Source organism: Homalodisca vitripennis, chromosome 7 (genome assembly GCF_021130785.1).
Source record: "Homalodisca vitripennis isolate AUS2020 chromosome 7, UT_GWSS_2.1, whole genome shotgun sequence".
NCBI classification, from domain to species: domain Eukaryota; kingdom Metazoa; phylum Arthropoda; class Insecta; order Hemiptera; family Cicadellidae; genus Homalodisca; species Homalodisca vitripennis.
The window spans coordinates 144,935,148-144,960,236 of NC_060213.1; the positions used below are offsets into that span (position 1 = coordinate 144,935,148).

At 35.7% G+C, this 25,089-nt stretch overlaps 1 protein-coding gene across 4 annotated transcripts in view; it reads left to right on the top strand.

Annotated features, from left to right (window-relative positions):
* Positions 1 to 7,559: 7,559 nt before the first annotated feature.
* LOC124366456 (BTB/POZ domain-containing protein 6-like) overlaps positions 7,560 to 25,089 on the top strand; it is a 77,659-nt gene continuing 60,129 nt past the window's right edge. For all 4 annotated transcript variants that reach the window (XR_006922812.1, XM_046823026.1, XM_046823025.1 and 1 more), the window contains exons 1-2: positions 7,560 to 7,707; positions 23,314 to 23,470. Coding sequence is in view for 2 of the 4 variants with exons in the window: in XM_046823025.1 (XP_046678981.1) it covers positions 23,365 to 23,470 (106 nt within the window). In the remaining 2 variants the exon portion in view is untranslated. The remainder of the gene's footprint in view (positions 7,708 to 23,313; positions 23,471 to 25,089) is intronic.

A 25,089-nucleotide genomic window follows, 5' to 3' on the forward strand; every position in this document is an offset into this window, starting at 1 on the left:
CTTTCTTCAGCGTTATCTTGAGCTGTAACTTCCTCTTCAATCTCATTTCCTGGGACTTAGGCTGCAATAAAAAATAGCAAGTCAAATAACATTAAGTTACATATAACATATAATTTAAAGCCAATTTTAATAACATTGTAAAGATATAAATAAAATATATAAAATATATAAAAATATATACAAAAATATATTAAAAAAATATAAAAAGAGTAGATACATGGCCTCATAAATAATGAATGTGCAAGCGAGTGTGGTGCATTTTTTTACATCATAATTATCACAAAAAAGATATAAAATTACTACTATGATAGAATATTCATGCTGTGCTGCTGTGCATGTATAAAGAAATAAAATACCTACACAGAAAGAAGTAGAAACCAAAGGAATCATAAAAATCACATAAAAAATTAAATGACCACTACACAATAGTAGGTAATATGTAGCCTATATATGACTAGTGATAAATTCACAAACAAACATTGCTTATTAGATTAGAATAGATTGCAGTCTGAGTCAGACACAGTGGTCTAAACTCAATCAAACATCCAAACTCTAGTTAAATTTTAACACAGTTAATTTTAACATAGTTTACATTTTAAGATATTAATTATATAGTTATTGGCCAAGCTAATTAATTAGGCCTAAATACCGTATCTAAATTCAAACCACTCACCAATTATTGGTCTAGTTTCAGTACTAGATGTAGATGTGACATTAGTACTTTTAGTTGTAGTAGTACTAGTAGTAGGACATAACCAAGCAGATAGGGTGGAAGAACACTTTTGAAGCATCCTCTTCTCTTTTCTTTCTTGTCTTGCCTTTTCTTTGCCCCACTTTGATAGCTTCTTTTCATTTTAACAAATACAAGAATAAGAATACAAATTGTATAACACTTTAACACCGTAACAAACGAGTAACGGACGAACGCCAAAACGTCAGTTTTTGGTGTTAGTTTACCATCAACATAACATAAACCTTATCCGGCTGTCTGTCACTAGCTCACTAGTCGTAGTCACTCTCACTGTCGTCTGTCAGCTGTGGCAGAGGCAGTCGGCAGACGGAGCCGTCTACGTCACGTCGACGTCAGGACGAGTTTATTACTGTTGGGGATGGGTGAGTAAAGGTGAACTAAAAGTGCAAACTGCAATTTCTTTAATTGCGTAACAACTGACAGGCTGATTGATAGTCTGTCTATTTTTGTTACGAAATCTCTGTGAGGACAATATCTGTCCATTATTTTATATTGAAAAGCTATTTAAATATTTTTTTATAAAGACATTTTGATGATTCGATGAAATATCCCTACGACCCTACAGTAATCAATAAATTTCACATAAACTTTAATTTCATTTTTCAATTTTTCCACCTTCATTTGGGGGCCCCCCCTGGACGGGGGCCCCGGGGCAATGCCCCGGTTGCCCCAGCCTAGCTACGGGCCTGCCTGTACCATCAGTACGCCATAAGTCCTCAAGTCTTGTATGCGATAGCTTCATGGAGCCTGCAAGGAAAAGCAGCCCTAAACAGGCCTTCAAGTCAACAACAGTTATGTCACTTGCGTCTCGGGGTCTGGTAAAATTAGGGCGTTGGCTAGAAATATAAATGTTTGTATATCTCACTATCTCCTGTAACATTTCATCGGTAAAAAATAGCTTCAGTGCGTCCAAAGGGCTTTCAGCATTACGCGCATCTGCACGAACGCCAGGTAGATGTAGAAGATCACACGGTCTTCTTCTGACCCTTCCAATTTTGATCCGGTGTCATTCTCCACACAGTTCCATCGTCTGCGACATACAGGTCATTAGTAATAACATTATTTATTACCCTCATTGCCACGAATGTCCTGGCCATTATCCTCCTCGTTTTCAAGAACAGCTTGGTTTAAAACTGGCTCATTATCACTGCCTTCAGCTGACTCCTCACTCAGTGAATTGTGATCGCTTTCTTGAACATTGTCTTCTTCTGAATCATCCGATGCCCCAATTTCATCTCCTAGAAGTCGAAGAATGTCTTCTTCATCTGGTTGATGCATCTGAAACCAAATAAGAAGTATAATACAAGGTAATTAGGTACAAAGTTCTGAAAATACATATTTATTGGTTTGAGAACATCTTTTATAAAAGATATACTCAGGCTATAAAATCAAAATTACAGATTTTATGTATCGAAAAAAACGTGTTACTTGCCTTAAAAGTACTCCGGTTATAGGTTGAACGTGATGAGAGGATGACTCTAATGATGAATGCAGTGTAGAACGCCGCGAGCGATACTCCGTTATATCAGATAATGAAAAGAACGCATGCGGAGCGTCACTCCGCGGGGATGTTCTCAATGTTACTGCTCAGTCGCGACTGAACGTACACGCCCCAACAACCGCGGCCACGCCTTTCTACAGATGGAGGGGGAAGCTACACGCGGGCTCAAGGCTCAACCCATTCTGGACCACTATTTTAACAACAAATATACCTACTTGCGGAGTGTCGCTCCGCGGCGCGTGCGGTGCGGTGGGGGTTAAAGTGACCGTTGTTAAAAATATATATTGTCCTTTCGTTTAAATCATAAAGTATCAAACGATACTTTTGGGCTCGGCCTTTCGGATAGTGTAGTCTAATCACGGTATTGCTATAGAGCGCGGTCACGTGACGTCGTAAAGCAACCTAAATTGTAACACGGCGGAACATTCGACATCAAGCGCTCGTTGTGTCAACAACTCCTGGAACAACATGAGTGACATCTTCAAGAAGATGGGACAGCGTGCCTTTGGAAGCCCCGGGCAGCCAGCTAAGAGGCCTAGCTCTCCACCTGCCAGCTCTAAGAAGGTCGCTGCTCCAGCAAAGGGCCTTTTTAAAGGCCACAACGTCACCACTGCTACTGTGACATCTGACCAACCTACGGCTTCGGTTTCTACGCCCAGGATACCCTTGCTATTCCTGGACAGTGTTCCGGACTACGCCAAGAAGTTGGAGGAGTTGGCGCGGGACGGCCTGACGACAACGTTCCGCGGTGTTCACTATCGGTTGAAATTGACCACCGTGGAGGACTTCAGGGCAATTCAGCGGTACCCATGTTCCAAGAAGCTGCCCTTCTACACTCACAAACTTGGGCGTGAAAGATCGCTTAAGGTTGTGATCAGCGGACTGCCCGACACCGATGATGTGGAGCTCTTCGATGTGTTAACTGACGAGGGCTTCGCCGTCGACGAGGTTGCACGACTTCGGACAGCCCGAGGACCTACCAGGAGCTGGCTGATCACGCTGACCAGGGACAGTGAGCGAGAGAACCCTGACGCCAAATCTACAACGTGACACACCTGCTCCACGTCAGGGTCTCAGTCACTGTCTACAAGAAGCCGGTCGGCCCGCCGCAGTGCTACCGGTGCCAAGGTTTTTTCTGCGTCTGCTACGGGGAAAATCATCTGAAGATGAACTGCCCCAAAGTCTCGACGGAGAAGGGTCACTGCTGCAATTGTGGCGGCGATCACAACGCCAACTATCGTGGGTGTCCAGCCTACAAGAAGGCCAGAGCGGCAGCTGTCCAGTTAGGCCGCAAGTCCCGGCCAACCAAACCAGCGGCGAGGCGATCAACGGCCCAGCCGCCCAAGCAACCAGCGCGGGACGAGTCACCAGCGGACTCCGTATCGGAGAGTGAAGCTGAGGACGACATACCGCAGAAGAAGAAGCGCCGGAGGAAACCCCAGAACCCAGCCAACCGACTTCATCGCCCGCCAGCATCTTTGGCTGACCTTCCGGTCACACAGAGGCCAGGGCGACTCCCAGGCAGAAACTAGAGTGGCCACCTACACTAGCCACTCCGCCGCAACAAACGGAGGCACCAGCAGGTGATGCAGCAGCAGAAGCAGCCGCCCCCGCCCAGCGCAGCCTACAAGCCGTCTTGAAATAGCTGCGCAGCTGACCGCCTTCACCCGGCTCTTCAATGAAGCAGTGGTCCTCAGTGGCACACCGACCAGCTGCTAGACTGCTGCAGGAGCAAATTATTCCAGTTGACAGGCAAGTCTTTGAGCTCAACTGCTCAGATACTGCACACAGACCAGGAGGAGCGCCCAGAGGCCATCCTAGCGACCCGACTTGGACTTGGACAGTTTAAATTAGCGACCACTTCGTTCAAATTCGTCTTGGGGACGTAAAATGGCTGCTTAGAATTGTCACGACGTTGGTTTTGGTGTCATTAAACTGTAGACGTGTGTATAATTATCGAAAAAATATAAAAAATCACTTTCGGTTGGAAAATACACTTTAAACGCTCTACTGGTAAGAAGTTCCGACTACTTTGGATTTCACTGACTGAGATATTATTTCATTTTCCTTGGTATATTCCGATCGGAAGTGATTATTTTTGTTTTTTTTTTCTCGATAATTATATACGTATTACTCAGCGTTGAATTAATATCTAAAATCAATGTCCTAACAAAAATTATAAATACCACTCTTACCTCAACACTCCACCGGTGAAATCCAAAATCGTCAAAACTTGAATCTGTAGAGCTTTTCTTCGGTATTTTTCCGACCTGAAATGATTTTTTCGTCGATAATTATATAGGTAGTCGAGTACAGTTTATTTGATAACAAAAAAAATCGTCGTCCTAACTCAATCAAAAATACCACGTTTACCTCATTAACTGAAGTCCGAAGTAGTTGAACTTCTAATCAGTAGAGTTTTTTCCGGTGCATTTTCCGACCGTTAGTTTGATCTGTACCCGAGCAACGCTCGAAAATTGCCCTCCTTTTCTAAAGGGTTTCGGGCCGTCAGTGGCCCAATGTCCCCGAGGGATATTTCATTTTTTCCACAGAATATAGTTGTATCAATTATACGCTTGAGTGAAGCTCTGTTTTTGTTTCTTTTTTCTTTCTTATCCAGTGAATCCAACATCACTTTGGTGCCTTATACTCGGCCAGAATCGAACTTTGTAAAGTTTCTGTAGCTATACACGAAAAATTTTTGTGGTACTAGAGTTGCTGTGAGAGTTGAATTTGCCCTATTACATCTTTACACTTTCTATAAGGCGTAGTTACTAAAGCCCATAATATTTGTATTTACCTTTTACCAGTGAATTCATTGGCAAATAACACACAAAACTTCCCCCGGAATCCCCCGGTTTCGGACCCCCCCGAACGAAATTTCTGGCTACGCTACTGCTCTCTTTCGTTTTGTTACTTTAAACATCATCTAAAGATTCATTATATGACATTTTATAAGTAACACAATTTACAAAAATATAATAAGGAAATCAGTTTATGTGAGTACAATATTACTGTTTTAACCTACTCAAATTGTTAAAAAAAAAACACTACAAAAGAGCAGCTTGAGTGTGACTAAGCAGTAAAATAACTGAACAGTCAGCTGGTCCAGCACTGTTGCCAACCTTGTTTTATTTATGAAAAAGCCTCTTGTCAATGACATGAGACCTTTCATAAATAAACAGGGAATTCAAATTGGGATATTTTTAGCAGTATGCATAGGACAAGAGCCCTTTCATAAACAAACGATGTGTAGACATGTATGCTACCCATTTTTCTGATAAAATCGAATTCACAAAAAATATGACAAGAGGCCTTTCATAAATAAACGATTCATATATTGTAAAATAAGTGTTAAGATTTGTTCTAGGTTATAAATTTGTTTTAAAAGTAAAATGAACTAAAACAGTAGCACAAAGAAAAATATTAATTTTATTATTATTATTTTATGTTATAACAGATTTTTTAAAATAAATTACATAGAGAATTATTATTAAATTTTAGTCCGCTTTAATTAAAAAAGTATAAGCATGATTTTTGTATACGTAATAAATATCGCTTACTAATGATGAAACCTTTAAGCAGGCTTAACTCCAGAATAGGCCCGTACCGGGTTTTACGGACAATGTTATCGGTGACCGAACCTTCGGGGGTAATGCTGGGCCCTGCCATACGCCTATTTGAGGGACCGTTTTGGCACGTGGGGGGGAGATGACGGGGACCGGCAGAATATATTTACGCTGCTACAAATAGTTTATTCTATGTTACTTTGTTAGTTATTTAATTTATGTCCAGGTCTTTTTTTATTTATTTTTTAAGCGTGAGGAAAATGTTTGAAATTGTCATAAATTTGAACGTGTATGCTTAGTGTGAGCGTTATTATTCTATTTATGTTACAACTGATTTGCTTTATTATGGTGGGTATCACTTGTTAATATTGTAATCTATATTTATAGTTTAGTCTAAGTATATTATTGCAGTCCTATCTGGTCAGTTGTTTCTATGTCATGTATTGTCAGCTATATCATCTTATTGTGTCAAATATGTTGAATAATTATAATGGTTTACTGTTGGAAATAATAAATAAATGAGCTTTTACGAGTTAAAACAAACGATTAGAACTGGAAATAAGAAAAACTCATAAAAACAATAATGAAATAACAACATAAAAACATTTATAACAGGAAATACGAAATATGCATGTGTGTGTTTTTGTGTTTGTGCACCTGTGTTCACAGTTCACAGTTCAGTGCGTGTGTGTGGTGTGTGTGTGTGTTGTGTGTGCGCGCGCGCGTGCGTGTGCGTGTGCGTGTGCGTGTGCGTGTGCGTGTGCGTGTGCGTGTGCGTGTGCGTGTGCGTGTGTGTGTGTGTGTGTGGAATTTCGATCCTAGAATTTATCCCGTTTTAATTTATAAAGAATCAAATGAGTATATGCACTTATAAAGGCACATTAGTGTTGAGAACACCAAATTTTGAGCTTCAAATAATTTTTACTCGTAAATTACTATCTCATGCTCGCATAATAATTGTGTGAAAATAGTCGTCGTGGAGTTCAAGCAGCATAGAATTAATCCAAACAAAGCTACCGACTTCATCAATTGTTTCAGTTAAGTCCTCTATTGTCAAACTTTAAATTAAAATGTGATCCAGTAAAAGCTTTCTCCCACACCTCAGCTGTCATTTCCACCTGCAAATGTTGGCAGTTTCTACCATGAGCGCAGTATTAGGATTGTGAACTAAAGTGTTGGTTCTGTATTATAAAACGTCATGTCTATGTCAGTCAGAAGAAAGGGGTTTATCTTCCTCTCGTCCGTATTATAACAGACAAATGGGTTCATACATATTTTCAATTTCATACGAGTATCCATTCACTCAAGAAACTCACCAAATAAATTTAGTATAATCGAAGCATACTGGAATATTTTAAAGTAAAATTTATAATATGTGCGTGTGCGTGTGCGCGTGCGTGTGCGTGTGCGTGCGTGCGTGCGTGCGTGCGTGTGTGTGTGTGTTGTGTGTGTGTAATACAAATATTATTAGTATTGTTAAAAAATCATTATCGGTTAGTTATATCGAAAGGTATAATTATTAAGTAAAATCGTGTGTCAATATGGATATAAATAATCGAGTCCGCTTTTCTTACCATACCCTGCAATGAATTAACTCACATTAAGCTAAAGTTATAATATGATAGGAGTTGTAAAGAACGTAATACAATGATTTGATGACATTTGTATTCATATAAATATTTTGTGTTATGGAGTAAACCATGTTGGCAATATGTTTTGCAAGTTGTGGCAATGTGGCGTAGTTTATCGGAAGCTTGAATAAACTGCGCTGTGAGCTGATTCCCTCCTTCCTTCTTTGTTGACGAATGAGTACTGAGTACGAGTATTTTGATTGCTTGTAACACAGGTGGTGTTAGTGTCTGTGAATTCCAGCTTCTATATTCCAAGTAAGATATGGTGTTATTATTTTATGACAGCAGCGCCAATATGCAGATTATAATTATGTTCTTTACACAGTAGTTTTCAATCCTTTATTTTGAATGTTATTGTTATGTTTTCTATTCATTGTAATATATTTAGCAAGTTGTTGATAAGAAGCATTCTGTAAAGTTCTAATTCCTTTTTGTGATAATGTATCTTTGAGCTTTTAAACCAACTTAATTTCTTGTATTTTTTATCTATATTACTCAACCTAGCATAGTCTAGTATATAACTTAATATTTTACAATAGCAGGTTATAATCAATATGTTCTGTTTTAACTAATTAGTTTTTGTGATCTTAACTTAATCCTCTAACTGACATGCCATTTTAGTAAAACTATTTTGGTAATTTTTTTATACTTTCTTTTATGTAATGAAAAACAGAGGTATTTATTTACATTAGCATGACCATGGAAAATGGACTTTTATTCATGGGTTGGGCATTTATAGCCAAGTATTATTATCACAGATGCATATGAACTGGGGGGAAAGTATATTATTGTATTATATTGATGCCTTTCGGACATTATTGCGTTAAGGAGCAGGGGCATCACATGTTCTGGGATTCGACTTTTGCAAGCTCGAGTTAATTTTTTTTCTAAAAGAGCAAGCAGTGCGCAGCGGGCAGGCATCGTTGACAGGATTAACGTATTTCAGCAACTTATCACTTACCTTAATGGATAGTGTTGCCAGAGGTACGATAATTATCGTAAAGGTACGATAATTTCATTGATTTTATGCGCCGGTAAGATACACGATGGGTAGTTATTATCGTACCATGAAAGATTTTTGACAAATTTATACAAATAGGCCTAACAAACCAAAAGTTAATTATAACATAATTTATTATACGAAAATAACATACTTTTTCATTAACACGTCGTCACACGCACCCCTTTTCTACTGTGAGAACACGCCATGATGGCTATTTGCTCACGGTAGTTAAAACCTTAGATTCCTTAACCAGTCATGTATATAAATTGAAAGTGATTGTTTATTAATATTTGTAATGTTTGTTACTAAACAGATAAGATTGTAAACTTAAAAACTTAATATATAATCAGAAATGTTTAAAAAATTATATTGCATACATTTTATTCCATGAGACCACGCCATGTTAGCATATTGCTGCAGTCATTGGTTTTCAGTGTAGCGCCAGAACACGCGCTGTTAGCAAATTGCCGCACTATATCGTTTGAGGTTGAAAATAATCCAACAACATATTTTTACAACACTTGTTTAATTGCACTCGGTAAATAACAATACATTTACAATAACACAAAATATATGCTACGATATTAAATAAGTTTTATCTAATAAAGAAGACGTTACCAAATAGGTAATTATGTAGAGTAAAGTGTTTATAAAGAAAATATAAAATTAAAACATAATGTTTTCCTATTTGCGCTAACTTTTTACATTATATATAATATAAGAACAAGTATAATTAAAGTAAGTAATTAATATTTAAAGTCTAAAACTTAAGTCTAGGAAAAGAAACAAAACTAGATCTACAATAAAACAAGATCTAGTTATAAAATTTGTGTCACCATATTCGAGAATATCCACGGTATTGTCTAACTTCATCTTCCAGTTTGTGCTCCTTGTTTAGAGGTTGAATAGTTAGTCTTCAGGATCCTCTACACCTTCAGGTGGTTGGTTACCCTCTGCGTATGTTGTGCATAATGGCTGCGTGTGCTCCTTGCAGATCGAAGTGTTGCATCTGTTGCAGACGACAGTGGTTTTGCGGTTTTTGCGTCTATGACAAATTCCACAAACCCTGTAATGTCCTTGCTGAGCGGATGCTGCTTGTGGTTCTCTCCTTTCTTGTGGAAAGTGAAATATTTGAGTCAATCGGTCCTTGATAGGTTTCGCAATCGGGTAGTTTCAGCAGCTCTTCTCTGGGCATGTTCGTAAACCAGCTGACCACCAAGTGATTCCAAGAAGTGTTTTCTTGAATACATACGGTTTTCATTCAGTTCCATGTTGTTTGCCTTCCAAATGACAAAGACGTTAATTCCACCAACATTTAGCTCAAAGAAGAACATGGTGAGTGGCCATCTGTTTGAGATTCTTGCTACGGAATACTCCTTTTGCATTCCGTCACTGACGTCAACCCCACATTTGTTTTTATTGTAGAAGCTGATTATTGATGGTTTTGATGCATCACCAGTACTTTCGTCAATTTCATCGTCTTCATGTAATGTAGATAGTAATAACACAAACTTATTTTCCCTGGCCTTGTATGAGACCAACGTTTCATTCAAAGTAAAAGCAAACATTGAGCTATTTACTGGCCTTTTGTTTCCCCTAACCTCCTCCACGAGCTCCAATGGGATTTCCCTTTTGTTCTTGCGGATTGTGCCAACTAACGTCAGTTTTTTATCCAAGAGATCTTGAGCTAGAGGTAGCGATGTGAAGAAATTATCACAAGTTATGTCCCGCCCAGTATTTTCTATGTGAGATACCAATCTATTTACTACATCTCTAGTAGATGTACTCACAAGATAGGGGCCTCTCCTTTGATTTCTAATGTAAACCTCCAAATTGGAAGTTTTTTTAAGTGTAGTAGGTCTTTGAGTCCACACGAAATCCACACCCAAGCGACGCGCGCGACTGACAAAAACAGGTCCGCGTCCGGTAGTGGTGGGGATAATTCGAGCCACCACCCTCCGACGTTCACAAACAAGGAGAATACAACATATTTTATACAAGCGCGGCAATTTGCCGCGGGTGCGTGTGATGACGTGTTAAATGTGTTTGGTACAATTATTTTATATGAAAGTACGATAAATTCTCGTTGTTGTTATGATAATCGGTTTTTAAAATCTGGCTATACTGACTTTGAGCAGACGCGGAGTTATAGGAAACTGTCAAAAACGGAGTTTTCAGAGGATTTAAAAAAATCTTAGCTCCTTTGATTTTTGTTGCCGACGAGTTTTTTCTTCAACATTGTTTTCAGGAAAAAAAATGAACATACCTTTCCCTGGTCACGTTAATGTAAATTGATACCAAAACAGAAAATGAGTGCTAAAACCCAGGAAAAAAGGAGCTATTAGATAAACAGGTTGATGATAATATCTAGCAGTGTGAAACTGTCCATTTATTCAATCCATAGAAAGAAAAAATCCTAAGATACAAAACCTGACCTGGTTCGTGAACAAACTTGTAACCTAGTTCCTGAACCACTTGTAACTTAGTTCTTTAACCAATCCTATGAAAAAAACTACATTAATTTTATAATTTGAAGACAAATACAAAACAAACTCTAGAGCATAATTATCTGGAATTCCAGTACAGATTTTAGATAATGAAAGTTTACTTTGTATTTTTATAATCACCATTCAAAGCAGCTATTTGGGCCTATTTATCCTAATGGTCAACATACAAAAAAAAAAACCTATGTATGGTCCCGTATCTCAAAATGTACAAGCTCATTTTGATAAACACATTCAAGACACAGTTCTCACCTGCAGTATAATAAGCGGCCACCAACACAATTGGATGATGAAATATTGAATTATTCTAATCATCGATTTTCATGACCATCCAGAGGTCTGGAAGCAAGATCTCCGACCAAATGACTTAATAGATATTTCAAAGAACGGTACTTTGGGATTATACCGACCACACCCAGACATGAATCGTTATTTGACATTTTGCTTATACTGATTACTAGATTAGCGTAGAACAATATTTCGTCAATATAAAACAGGAATTGTCTTATCTCAAACCCCTCCACATCCTCAGACAGAGGTTAAAGTCGAGCGGTCTAGTAGATAACGAGATTGCAGTCTCGCTGCCTGTTCAGCTGGTGCGTCGCTTTTTTGTACTTCCGTGTTTTACCCCTACATTTCTCCAAGCACAAAAATTCAACAAAAACAAACATTACTAAACAAAAACTAAACTCTTTATTGAACAAAACACACAAAACTTATTTTTATTCTTGATCACACTCCGGCGCTGCCCCGCGCTAATGTCAACGAAATAAAAACATCCCTCGAGATAGTACCTATCATTAAAATATCAAATTCTAGAGGGGCTGATCAGAAATATAAATTGAATTGTAATGGAAAGGCAATTATGTACCGTGCAAAAAAACTTAAATAATCATGTGATGCCGTGCGGCCTGCCGTAATCGGGATTCTCGAGAAATATAAGATAACAGCAACAACAATACCGATCACAATACCTGGAAATGCTTGTTGATTGATGGAATGTTAGTTCTGTTCTCAACTACATCGTTTTATAACGTTCTAAGTTCATTGAAAAAAGTTTAAGCGTTGGGGGCATATAACGCTAATGGGGGAATCTGACCCCATTAACAATTGATAATCATTGTAAGTTTGTAATTTTGTAAGTAAAGAGTTGTTTTATCGTTCTGTCATGTTTGTTTCTATAAATTTATATTTTTGTGTTCTTCATACTGGTGTAGTCAGTATAATCCCAAAGTACTCAAAGAACAATATGGTTTTGCTAGTTTTCAATCGTAGACATTAATGTATAAATATTAATATAAGCAACAATTTAAAATACTTAGTGGATATATTTTACAAATTAAAATATAATATGCAATTAATTAATATAATTACACCTAAACAATAAAATTTTGACAACGGTGACCAACTGACCAGGAAACCGGGAATAAGCCGGGAATTTTTCTGAGAACCGGGAAAATGTCAAAAATAATTTTTCCATCTCCAGGAACTTCTAAAATCAAGACATAGTTGATCTAAGGTTACCTCCGAGTTTATCTTCGTTAGTTCTATTCCTATGCCATGGCAAGCCTGCGCCCCTCCCCTCCAAAAAAAACGTAACAATGCATTGGACAATTAAAAATGGCCGACCGACCGTTTTTGACTTCGGCACTTAACAAGTGGAACCCTTTAAGCAGTAACGCGGCAGAGTATTAGTAACCGCGATACAAACTGGTTTTTTTGTACTTAAGTATTATTCAGTCGCCGAAGTGAGGTCTCCTGACGAAGTTGTCCGACTCTTATTCTTTAGTGAAAATAGTGTTTTGGAAAGACGTGTGTTAGATAGATAGCACAGGCTTAAAATGTACAGTGTTATAAACAGGCTTCAGAGTTCGGTTTGTAGAATAATATAATGTTTGACGGTTTGTTAAGAGGTGTAGCTCCGGTTTTTGAGTACACCAGAATGTCAGTTAGATTTATACAAAGCTTAATAAGATAGGTACCTTTTGGAGAAGAAGTAAGTAAGTAAGTAGTTACAACAAGTAACGTCGAGAAGGGGGCGTTTTCATCCTGTTGCACAACAATGGCAGAATGAACTGAGGAATCGTAAAGTGAAACCCGTTCAAAAAAATCTATCAATGCTCATGCTACGGTCAAAATTTCTATTGAAACATCCTGAAACAATGGCTATCATACCCAGTGTTACAAACTTTTTACAGCTATACAAATACCGTCTGATTTTCAATGGCAAAATAAAATTACACTGAAAAGTGCACAGAAATGTGATGATGCGCCAGAACTTGCTAAAGAGTCCAGAATTATCTATTTCTAGCACTTCCACAATGCAGACTTCTGGTACAACAGTAGGCGAGTAAGTTTTAATGTAATTGATTAACAAATAGTCCATTAAAAAGTCACATTTGGGTGTGCATTTTTTAGAGGACACAATTTTATTTTTGAAAACTCAATGGGGGGGATTAATAAAAGCTTAGTTCCAAGTTTATGAGGTTACCATTTTTTGGTACTAATACAATTTTTTATTACTTAACTCCCATAACTTTTGTTGTAAAATGGAAATGAACGAAGTTATTAAGAAAAAAGGGTGAACATTTTGGAAAAAATTTATAGTGTTATATCAATAAATGATAGAATTGTACACATGTATATATGTACATTGTTTTATTACATTTAGTATTTTTTTAATTGTAATTGTCAGATTAACAATGTTCCTCCATATAATTGTCAGATTATCATTTAGGACAACCAGTTCATCAAGTTGAATCGTCTGTATAAAAGTCTGATGGACTTGAATATTTCAAGGTCGCATTTTATACATTTTCAGAAATCTGTCATGACTTTTGGTCGTGTCCATATCATCAGACATTTGATTAGGACACTTTTTGAGTTCACTTAACATTCCCTCTGAATATTTGACACGCTCAAATAACTTTTTTTACGGCAACGTTCCGCTCACTACTTGTCAGATTAATATCTCTCGGTTATCAGAAATACATAGGGTGTATACATCATGAATGTATGACACACTCAAATATTTCCATGTGACTATTTTCTCTTACATTTTTGAGAATTTGTACATGCTCACCTCTCTTCTTTGTTTGAAGGTTATTTTTGACGATGGAAGGATTGTGAAGGAAACAGGATTTTTCCGGACATAAAGCGTATAAAGAAAAGATTGCGGAAACTTTAAATACTGGCAAATATACAGTTTTAAATAAAGACCCGACTGATTCATTTGAACGCAAAGTAGCAAACACCTTAAGAAAACATAAAGAATTTTTTTCAGATAAATTTAGATCTAAATTAACTCCTCACCACTGTATGGCCTTCCCAAAATCCACAAACCTACCATCCCTCTCCGGCCCATCATTAGTTTTCGTGATTCACCTTGCAGGGAATTGTCTAAAGTCCTCTTGGACATCTTAACGCCATTGGTAGGAAAAACTGACTCTTTCATCAAAAATTCCAGGGATTTTGTAGTCAAAATCCCTAAAGTTGACTGAAACTGACAAACTGGTAAGTTTTGATGTCGAAAGTCTATTTACAAATGTACCAGTTCCAGAAACTCTCGGAATTATTAAATCACGTCTCAAAGAAGACCAAACATTAAAGGATAGAAATAAACTTCCCGTGCCAGTAATTATGGAACTGTTAGAACTATGCACTCAATGCAATTATTTTGAGTTAGAGGGTAAAATTTACCGTCAAGATGAGGGGATGGCAATGGGTTCTCCACTGTCTCCTATTTTCGCCAATATCTTTATGGAGGAATTTGAGCGAAAAGCTTTGGCTTCAGCTCAGTTCAAACCGAAGATTTGGTGGAGGTATGTGGATGATACCTTTGTTATTTTTTCTCATGGAGACATTGAATTAAATAATTTTTTGAATCACATTAATAGTATTTCTCCTTCCATCCGCCTCACAATGGAAATGGAAGTCCAAAACAAGCTTCCCTTTTTGGATGTGTATGTATTAAGAGATAGGGATGTCCTTAAGACAACTGTTTTTCGAAAGATAACACACACAGGAAAATATTTAAATTATCAATCCAACCATCAAAAATCTGTCAAAGAAGGAGTAGCCTACTCGTTGTTTGATAGAGCAAAGAGCTTGTGCTCAGATAAAGATGGATTAAAAGAAGAATTAAAGAAAGTTGAATCGGATCTCAGAAGCAATGGATACCCTCAATTAGTAGGCCTAATAAATAAGTGCAAAAGAACCAGAAGAATCATTCCTGAGTCAGAAAAACAGAATTGTGATAAATTTGCGTTTATGTCAATCCCTTATGTGCCGGGATTATCGGAGAAAATTAGAACAGTAGGTAGAAAGTACAACATTAGAACCGCGTTTAAAACACACAACACTCTTAGACAAAGCCTCGTAAAAACAAAACCAAAAAATGGCACACAGGATTCCAAAAACTGTGTTTACAGTATAAAATGTAGTTGCAATAGGGAATACATGGGCGAGACAAAAAGACCACTAAACGTAAGGATAAAAGAGCACAAAGAAAACACGAGAAAGGGTCTAACAGAAAAGTCAAAAATTGCACACCATTGTTGGTCCGAAGACCATCATATGAATTGGGATGAAGCCAACATAATACATCGGGAACCACATTTCTTCAAAAGGAAATTAATTGAGGCAACATACATTAAATTGGCAGACCAACCAATCAGTCAACCATCAGTCGAGATTAGGCCGCTTTGGTTGCCAATTCTAAAAAATGAACTCAAGAGAAAACCAAAAGTATCAAACGGATCAGATATTTGCAATAAACCAATGCGGAGTCACAATATGGTTTTAAGAAGTTCATTTCGCATGAACCAATAATAACGAAAGGGCCCATTCCTGTCCCCCTTCCTTTTTATTTCCGCCATTTTGTTTTAGTCTGCCGTCACGATTACCATTAGCTAGTCCCTTTGGTTAGTCGTAGGTGGTTAGTAGACGAATGAAGATGCATTGTGACCTGTATTCCGTAGTTCAGTTTTAATGATTAGTGTTTTGTATAGTTTTTTATTAAGTGCATGTTTATAGAGTTAGTGAAATTGACAAACAACATGTAGGTTGTGATTCCTGACTTAGGCGTGCCACAACGCTTTGGTAAGATTTGTTTATTTTAACCTAGTTTGTAATATTATGTATTAGGTTAGTTCTTTACCTGAAGAAGAGATCAGATTGCAGATCTCGAAACGTAGTGTTACTGATTTATTGTTCCTCTGAACGATGGCAAATGTCCGGAAAAGTCATGTTTCCTTCACTCACCTCTCTACTAAAATGGCTAGCTTAACATAAACTTTTTTGTTTTAGGACCTAATCTTCACAATCCAATAGGTCCCCATGACGCTTTTGTAACTGCAAATTTAGCATCCCAGGCACCCCTACTACTACATTCAGACAGGAAATTATTCTGAGTCAGTTTCTGTTCACTTTATTCTTTCCTGTAATAGCAGACTTCATTTTAAAACAGCCAATTTACACGTATGTATTGGTTTAAATATTTAAAAGAAAATTAACTTCTATTTAAATTATTAAAAAACAGCGAGGAATCTTTTGTGATAGCAAAAGTTATACTCTGGAAAAACACATGGTTTCAACTGATGGAACTGGAACTGTGAGTACACATTATTTTAGTATTTGTCTTCAGTTAATGAAAGTCCAAGTTAAACTAATGACTGGTAACAGAACTAGATACCTTACCCATAAACTTCATACATAATTATCACCAAAAGTCAATTGTAACTAATCAAATTTAGAAAATTAAAACTGTTTTGTTACACAATACATAATTGGCTTCCATTTGCGCCTTTTATTGTTGAAAGTTTTCTGCTATTGCAAGATAACGCCCTCCTACACAACTATCTAAGGGAACCTGGTGTGAGCAGATCGGATTAGCCTCAGAAGTTCTGATATGAATCCTTTAGAACATCAGTGAGATACTATTTATTAAAAGACTGATCAGGCTTGGGATCATCCACCGTAAACTTCACATGAGGTCAAACAAGCGTTTCAGGAGGAATGGGAAAACATCCCCCAAGAACCATACAAAATCTCATTCAAGGGATGTGTAGAAGGCTTCAAGCTGTGATTCTTGCTAGAGGGAGGAATATCAGATAATGAAAATGTACCACAACAGAATTAATTACTAAGGCATAATAAATAAGAAACATATTTAATTTGTACTCTGTATGGTAAATACTTTTACACAATTCTTATTAATAAAATTCAGTTCACTCACAAATGACATTCCTTTTTCAAATTTTACTTTCATTCCAAACAAGCTAAATTGAAGTAAAAATACACCCTTTTCCTCCTAAGTAATTATAATATTTAAGTTACTGAAAATAATAAACTGGTGCGATAACTTTGCACAGCAGTGTATAAATGGAAGATAGCTCAAACATTCTTTATTATTGTGAGAACATATTTGTTGTTTGCAATGCATCACTTAGCATGACAAAGCGTGCTACTTACTCCCTCAATCAGACATACAAACATACATTTATAGAAACATTCACACACTTTCCGTGCAATCCTCTCTAGTTAGAGCCAAATTTTCCATCTCCCAGTTTCTAGTAAGGAATTCCCCCACCGAGAAGAAGACTGCAGAAGCTAATTTATGTTTTTAACCGAGCTTTGAATGCCTTTGGTGTATGAGCTCACTTCAAAGATAAAGACTACACCGGCCTGAGAGGTCAAACGTGTAAAAGGTACCATCCTGTGTTGTCCAATTCTTTAGTTAACTCTGCCTCTAGTATTGTGAGTCTTGCCCTTGTATGATACTACCTTTAGTCATAAAATATAGAGTAGATTCGAGTACATAGAGGCAGAGTTAAGGTTAAGATTCAAGATATTTTATTGTCATTAAGCAATTTACATGCAATAGACAAAGTCATAGCAGCAATATTTAACCGTTTACCCTAAAACAATAGTATATTTAAAAGCATAAATAAATAATTAATTAAAATTCATAACTAAAACTTAATAAATAAACATGACACATACAAACTAAGTATAAATAGTAAATAAAAATTATAAAATAATTAAAAAATCAGGGTATTAATATCACATGTTAAATATTCGTCAACAGAGTAAAAAGCATTCATTTTTAACCATTTACTTAACAATAACTTAAATCTATTCATTTCTACACTAAAAGCTCTCTGAGGTAGTTTATTAAATAATTTAATCTTCATGAAGATGTGGCTACTTTTTGATTTTTCTAACCTTACTGAAACTTGATTAAGTAAGTAGTTATTCCTTGTATTGAGGGTATGAATATCTTGCCTAAATTTAAAATGGTACAAATTTTCCTTAACACTAACTAAACAAGAATAAATATACATACTAGGAAATGTGATTATTTGAAGTTCTTTAAAAATGGGCAAACATGACTCTCTTTCTGGTATAGATTTAATTGTCCTTATAGCTTTCTTTTGACAAATAAAAATTCTATCTGCATGACTGCTATTACCCCAAAGTGTAATTCCATACAGAAGATGAGAATTAAAAAAGGCATAGTAGGCTGTAATCAACATGGACAAGTTAACAAAATTGTTTAGTTTTCTTAACAGGTAGTTAACCCTAGATAACTTTTTACAGAGACTATTAATATGTGAGCTCCAACTTAACCTGCTGTCCAGATGAATGCCAAGTAATTTAACAGGCTTACTACTTTGAACTACTTCCCAATTCAGAGAGAAAATTATTTTTTCAGTTTTACTATTATTTACCATCAATCCATTTGATCTAAACCATTCCAGAGCCATACCCATAGAATTATTTTGTTTAGTTATCAAATTATCTAAAGTTTTGTCACAGTTTAAACGTGTTGTATCATCCGCATATAATACAGTTGGACTTGGCATGTTAAATGATAAATCGTTCACAGCAACTATAAAAAGTAAAGGTCCTAATACTGATCCTTGTGGAACTCCTTTCTTTGTAATTTTAAAATCTGATTTTTCATTATTTATTGTTACCATTTGTTTTCTTCCACTTAAATATGATTTTATTAAATTGATTTCTTTATTTTTAATTCCATAGTTTTGCAATTTATCAATGAGTAGGATATGTGAAACACAATCGAATGCTTGTGTTAAGTCAATCAAGGTAGCAGAGGAGATCAGTTTATTTTCAAAGTTTTCTAATACCTTTTCTACAATATTTTCTAGAGCCTTGATTGTGTTTAGACCTTTTATAAATCCGAATTGTTCTTTGCAAATGTACTCGTTTTCATAAAAATAATCATTTAGTTGCTCTTTAATGCACCATTCAAATATTTTACTAAAAATAGGAATAAGAGAAATCGGCCGGTAACTTGAGGGGTTACATTTTTCACCCTTTTTATACACTGGAACAATTTTTGTTATTTTTAAGCTTTGGGGAAAAATTCCTTCATCCAACATTCTGTTGAAAAGTAGAAGGAGTGGTTCAATAATTAGATTGATTATTTATTTTACTATTTTGTTAAAAAATCCATAGAAATCCTCACTCTTTGATGTATTCAGTGTTGAAACACATTTTAATATATTGCCTTCGGTAATTCTCTTCCAGGTAAAAGGTCTAATCTCTCTATTACAATTCATTAAGTATTTGTTTAAATAATAAACTGCTTCATCACTTGACATTCCTTGAGTCAGTGTTGCAACAGAGCCTACAAAGTACTCATTAAAATCATTGGCTTTTATATTAATATCAGAATTTTTTTTTTTATTGTTGGACTCAGACCTAATTATATTCCAAGCTGCCTTGTATCTATTACTTGAATTGTTTATATAGTTTTCGTTAAACTTCCTTTTCTCTTCATCTACTTTTTGTTTATACTTTTTTTTATATTCTTTAAATATATTTCTACATACATTTTCATTGGCCAAACCTTTACTTTGTTTGAATTGTTCATACATTATCATTACCAGATCCCTAAATTGTTTAACTCTGGTGTGAACCATTTTCTATTTGACCTTTTATGCTTTTTACTATTCAGTTCTCTTATTTTACAGTTTTCTTCCAAAGAGGTTGTCAGTAAATAATAAAAGTGCTCAAATGCTTGTTCAATGTTTTGAAATGAAATTAATTGTAGCCAGTTTTTTTGAGATAACATTTCTCTTAAATTCATAATTGATTGCGGGCTTATATTTCTGACATGTATCAAAGAGCTTGTCTGGTTGTCTTCTTGTCCCTGTTCATGAAAAGTAGCAAAGACACCAGCATGGTCTGAAAGGTTTGGTTCTACCACCTCGCATTCTACAATATTCTTGTCAAGATTAGTAATAATATTATCTAGACATGCCTTTACTCTAGTCTCTGTCTGGTTTAAACAAAATAAATCAAATGAGCGAAGCAAATTTAAAAAATGTTCTGTTTCAATTGAAAAGTTGTTTATATTTATATTAAAATCACCTGTTAATATCACTTTTAAATTCCTAAACTTATCATTCAAAAACACAAGACATTTCTCCAAATAATACAAAAAAGTATATACATTAGAATTAGGTGTACGATAAACAGTTATTATTACTATGTTAAAACTAGGAAATATCACAGCCGATGCTTGAAACACAAAAGTGCAAATAAAATTATCTAAATTTAAAACATTAAAACTAATACCCTGTTTAACAAAAATCAAACTACCGCCTCTACTTAAAGGAGGACATCTACAATAAATACTACCTAGATTAAAATTAATGGGAATGTAAAATTCAGATTCTTCAATAGACAACCAGTGTTCACTTAAAGTAATTACATCACATCACATTTAAATTTGTTTAACCATAGTTCTAATAAATCTAACTTATTTCTAATACATTGTACATTTAAATGAAACACATTTAGGTCAGTCGAGTGATGTTTTCTGTTTCTAGCTGGTCTGGAGGGGTGGTGGGAAGGGGAAGGGAGTTTCCCGATGGTTTGTGCCTGACATCAGGAGTCTGATGGTCACTTGAGCCAAACACATCATTGTTGTTGGTGTTGCTGGTATGTGCTGCAACATGCTTTGAGCATCCTCTAACTGCCTTGGCTATCTGTTCTGCCAGCCAATTCTTGCCTCGGCTATTAAAGTGCATACCATGACGTGTATGCAGGGACCTTTCTGCTTTACTTAACTCGACAAGTGTAACGTTGTCAAGCTGCTCACTCAGTTGTTTAAATTGAGCATTTGTTCATGTCACCTCTTTGTTCACACAGGACCAATCAACTAGGTCATATCTATGTGGAAGTTCTACTAAAACAACCTTATGATTAGGTTTTTTTTTCTAACACTGACCTAATACTTGTGATGGTCTCTTGAGCATCATTAGTAGCAACATCGTTGGTCCCGCTAATAATCATTAAGGTATCTTCATAGCTAAGTTTTTCTTCCTCAATGTTGTACATGTCCAATATTTCTTTTGTACATCCTCCAGGCCTAATAAAACTCACTGCTTCATGGTTACTTAATATTTTATTTAAATTGTAGGACAAGTCCCTACCATGGCTGTCAGCACATATTAAAATCCTTTTATTTTTATTCTTTTCTTGTAGTGTTTTAGTTTTCTTGTTTTCCAGGTATGTTTTGCCATCAATTTCGGTACTCAGTACGTCGTAACGGTTTTTTGATATGAATATGTTGCTATCATTTTGTTCATAGACTTTGTTCTGGTTCTTTGGTTTTTTATTTTTTAGAACTGTAGAAGAATTATTGGAAGAATGTTTTTCTGAGCTCCAGGCTCTAGGGCGTGTTTTACTGCCAGATGGTGTTGTAATAATTACAGGTAGACTTGTCTGTTGCCCTAAATGCACTTTATTAATCTCAGACTTATTCTTATTATTAAGTTCACTGATTTTCCTTTCTAAAAGTTCTATAGTTTCTTCCTTTTTGAGAACTAGGGTTTCTAGTTGATGGGTGTGACATTTAAGATTTGTAATTTCTTCATTTGCTTTAAATAGATCATCTGATAGTGTTTCAATTATTGCTTGTTGATTTTCCAGTTCTTGAGTTAATTCTTTACGTACTTCCCTTTCATCTTCCTCATTGCCATTATTAAAGTCAATTTCAGTGCAGGTTTTACAAGTCCACTTCATTTTAAATTGTTTGATTTCTTCATAATCTTCATCATTCAAAGAAGAACAGTTTTTGGTACCACTTTGAACAGCTGCCCTTACAAAACACAGCTTTACTGCATTTACTTACATTTTTATGGCATTTTTCACATGAGTGTTAACAGGCTCAGGGCTCTGAAAGCTGGCTAGCACGACTCTCTGGGTTTAAAATTTTTAATGAACCTAACAGCTCTTTTTTGCTGTCTAAATAACCTTACGATTGCAGTGTCTGAACAGCCTCTCCGAAGTAGAATCTTATGTGAGAGGTGGTTATAAATAAGGCAAAAATAAGCGGCTAATAATACTTGTCTCATGCAGAATTTGGAGAGCTTTTTCAAGGCAAACTGCTTTTTTGCACAGTCACTGTTCACTTAGTCATTCCAAGTTAACCCTCTATCCAGGTGAATACCAAAGAATTTGACTGAATTGGTCTCCTCGAGAATAGTGTCATCTATCATTATGGTTGGACAACACCGAGGTAACTCGGATTGAGACGAAATTCAATAAATTTTAATTTGGTTTTGTTAATTTTAAGTTTTAGTTCTTTAAAATGTTGGATGCAGCTATTCAGTTCAATTAATGTCAATCTTCACTAAAAAATCAATTGACGGACATTTAAAAAGGAGTTTATCGGTGTCATGCACAAGGTTTCGGTACTGTAGCGATGAACCAGTCTTATTTACACGAATCAGGAACAAGGGGCTGAATATTGATCCCTGGGAGACACCATACTTTAATTTTATTTATGATGAAGTTCTATCTGAAATCGACTGTGATCTGTCATCCAAGTATAAGGTAAGCCATGCCAGAGGCGCTCTTCGCAAACCACAAGATTCCAGATTGTGAAGAAGAATGCTGTGATCTACACAATCGAAAGCCTTTGAAATAATAATTACAATTTTCCTCATTGACTTTGGTAAGATTTTGCACAGTGTAAAAATGAACTGTGAGTTGTGACTGTCAGACTTAATCTTCTTGCACACAGTTTTTTTAAGTAAGATCAAATTTGTCTCATTTGTTGTTTTAGACTTTTTACTTCTACTGTTGAGTATTACTGGTCAGTGGTTTGAATAATTAAGTGTTGGTATGATTAGAAACTAAAACTATTTAATTTTTGAGAATACAACATTTGGCAGAAATCAGTATTAATAAGAATTTAAAAAATTCAAATTTAGGATGTGTTAATTTAGGAAAGATTCACTTATGAATCACTTGTATTACTGAATGTTGTGTCCTAGGTTCTCTAACAGTGCTGAAGAAAATTGTGTTCTTTTTCAGGACATAAGTGTTCTTTTTCATCGTTGAAGTGGTAAGAATTCCTTCGTAAAAATGTCATGCAAAATACAAAACAAAAGGCAATATAAAAATAAATCGTCCCCCTACATGAGATGCCCTTCAAGTAGCAACACCTGTAATAAACCAACAGAGCTTCAAAGTAAGTCTAATTTATAGAATTAATTATTACATTTCTTGATTTGTATTACTATTGCTATTTTTTTGATACTTGTTCTTTTTACATGCCATATTAAAGTTCCATATTTGCGTAGTAATGTTTTGTTTAATTTAATTATAAAACATCCTAATAATATTATAAATGTGAAAGTAAGTTTGTTTGTTACGCTTAAACTATTTAACTGATTGCGCTGTAATTTTACATGGATATTCTTAGGGCCCCTGGGATGAATATAGGTCTAATCTTATTTTAATAATCCCTCCAGGCTACATCCCCTGGAGTGGTCTTTAAAGTTGTAAAATATTAATTAACAGAGCATTTCTATTGTAATCACCTGTTCTGTGTAAACATTGTCTGTTATTTACAGTTTGTTTACATTTATTGAGAGTACAAATATTTCTAATGCAGTTTTAGATTTCAGTGATTAGGTACGTACTCATCTATCTTACAAGGTGCCACAAAATATAAGATGGTCAGAATTTTATACCGAAGACTCCCTTTGAAGCGGTCAGCAAGACTACGCTACGATGAAAGTTCGCTGAACTGTGCTTTGTGCTTTTTATCTAATGTACTAATTCCAGCTCTAAATGTTCTGAAGTATTCTCAATATTTTTTAGTTTATAAAGAAACAAATGTGTAGTGTCATTGTTACTGTACTATTAACTGTACATTTTTATTAAATATTAAGTATAAAAGACAATGTTACTATCCATCAAAGTAAATTAGAATGACCATAAATATAAACTTTTTTATTGTGGTAACAAGGCAAACTCAACATTAGCGTTGGAAATATAATTTGAACCAGCAATGGTCATACAAGTATATCTACTAAATTGCTTGTGAAGCCGTGGATACCTGCTAGTAGTACATATTTCTAAAGAGCTGAAACTAGGGTGCATTAACAATATGAGTACCATAACTAAATATTTTATGTGACATGTCGTAACACATGTTATGCTATTGTTTATTTAAAAATGCCTGATCTGGTAAATATATTTGTGTAAGACTATTTGTAAAAAAATTTTACAAGTATGTTTCCTTTATAAATTTAACACGTTCACTACAACATGTACCTTTTTGGGTACTCACAACCTTTCACATCTGCCGTTGTGTACCTAATTGGGTAAATATATGGGCTTTGGTAGAGCACGTCATGCAACTAATGGGTACACATTGCTATGTATTTTATTATTGTGTTTTTACTGTGGTTTGTTCAATGTGATCCCGTGCTTAAATATATATTTTAGACGGTACTTTGGGATTATACCGACCACACCCAGACATGAATCGTTATTTGACATTTTGCTTCTACTAATTACTAGATTAGCGTTAGAACAATATTTCGTCAATATAAAACAGGAATTGTCTTATCGCAAACCCCTCCCCATTCTCAGACAGAGGTCAAAGTCGATCAGTCTAGTAGATAACGTGATTGCAGAGTCTCGCCGCCCGTTCAGCTGTGGTCGCTTTGTTGTACTTTCGTGTTTTACCCCTACATATCTCCAAACACAAAAATTCTACAAAAACAAACATTACCAAACTAAACTCTTTATTGAAAAAAACACTGAAAACTTGTTTATTCTTGATCATACTCCGCCACC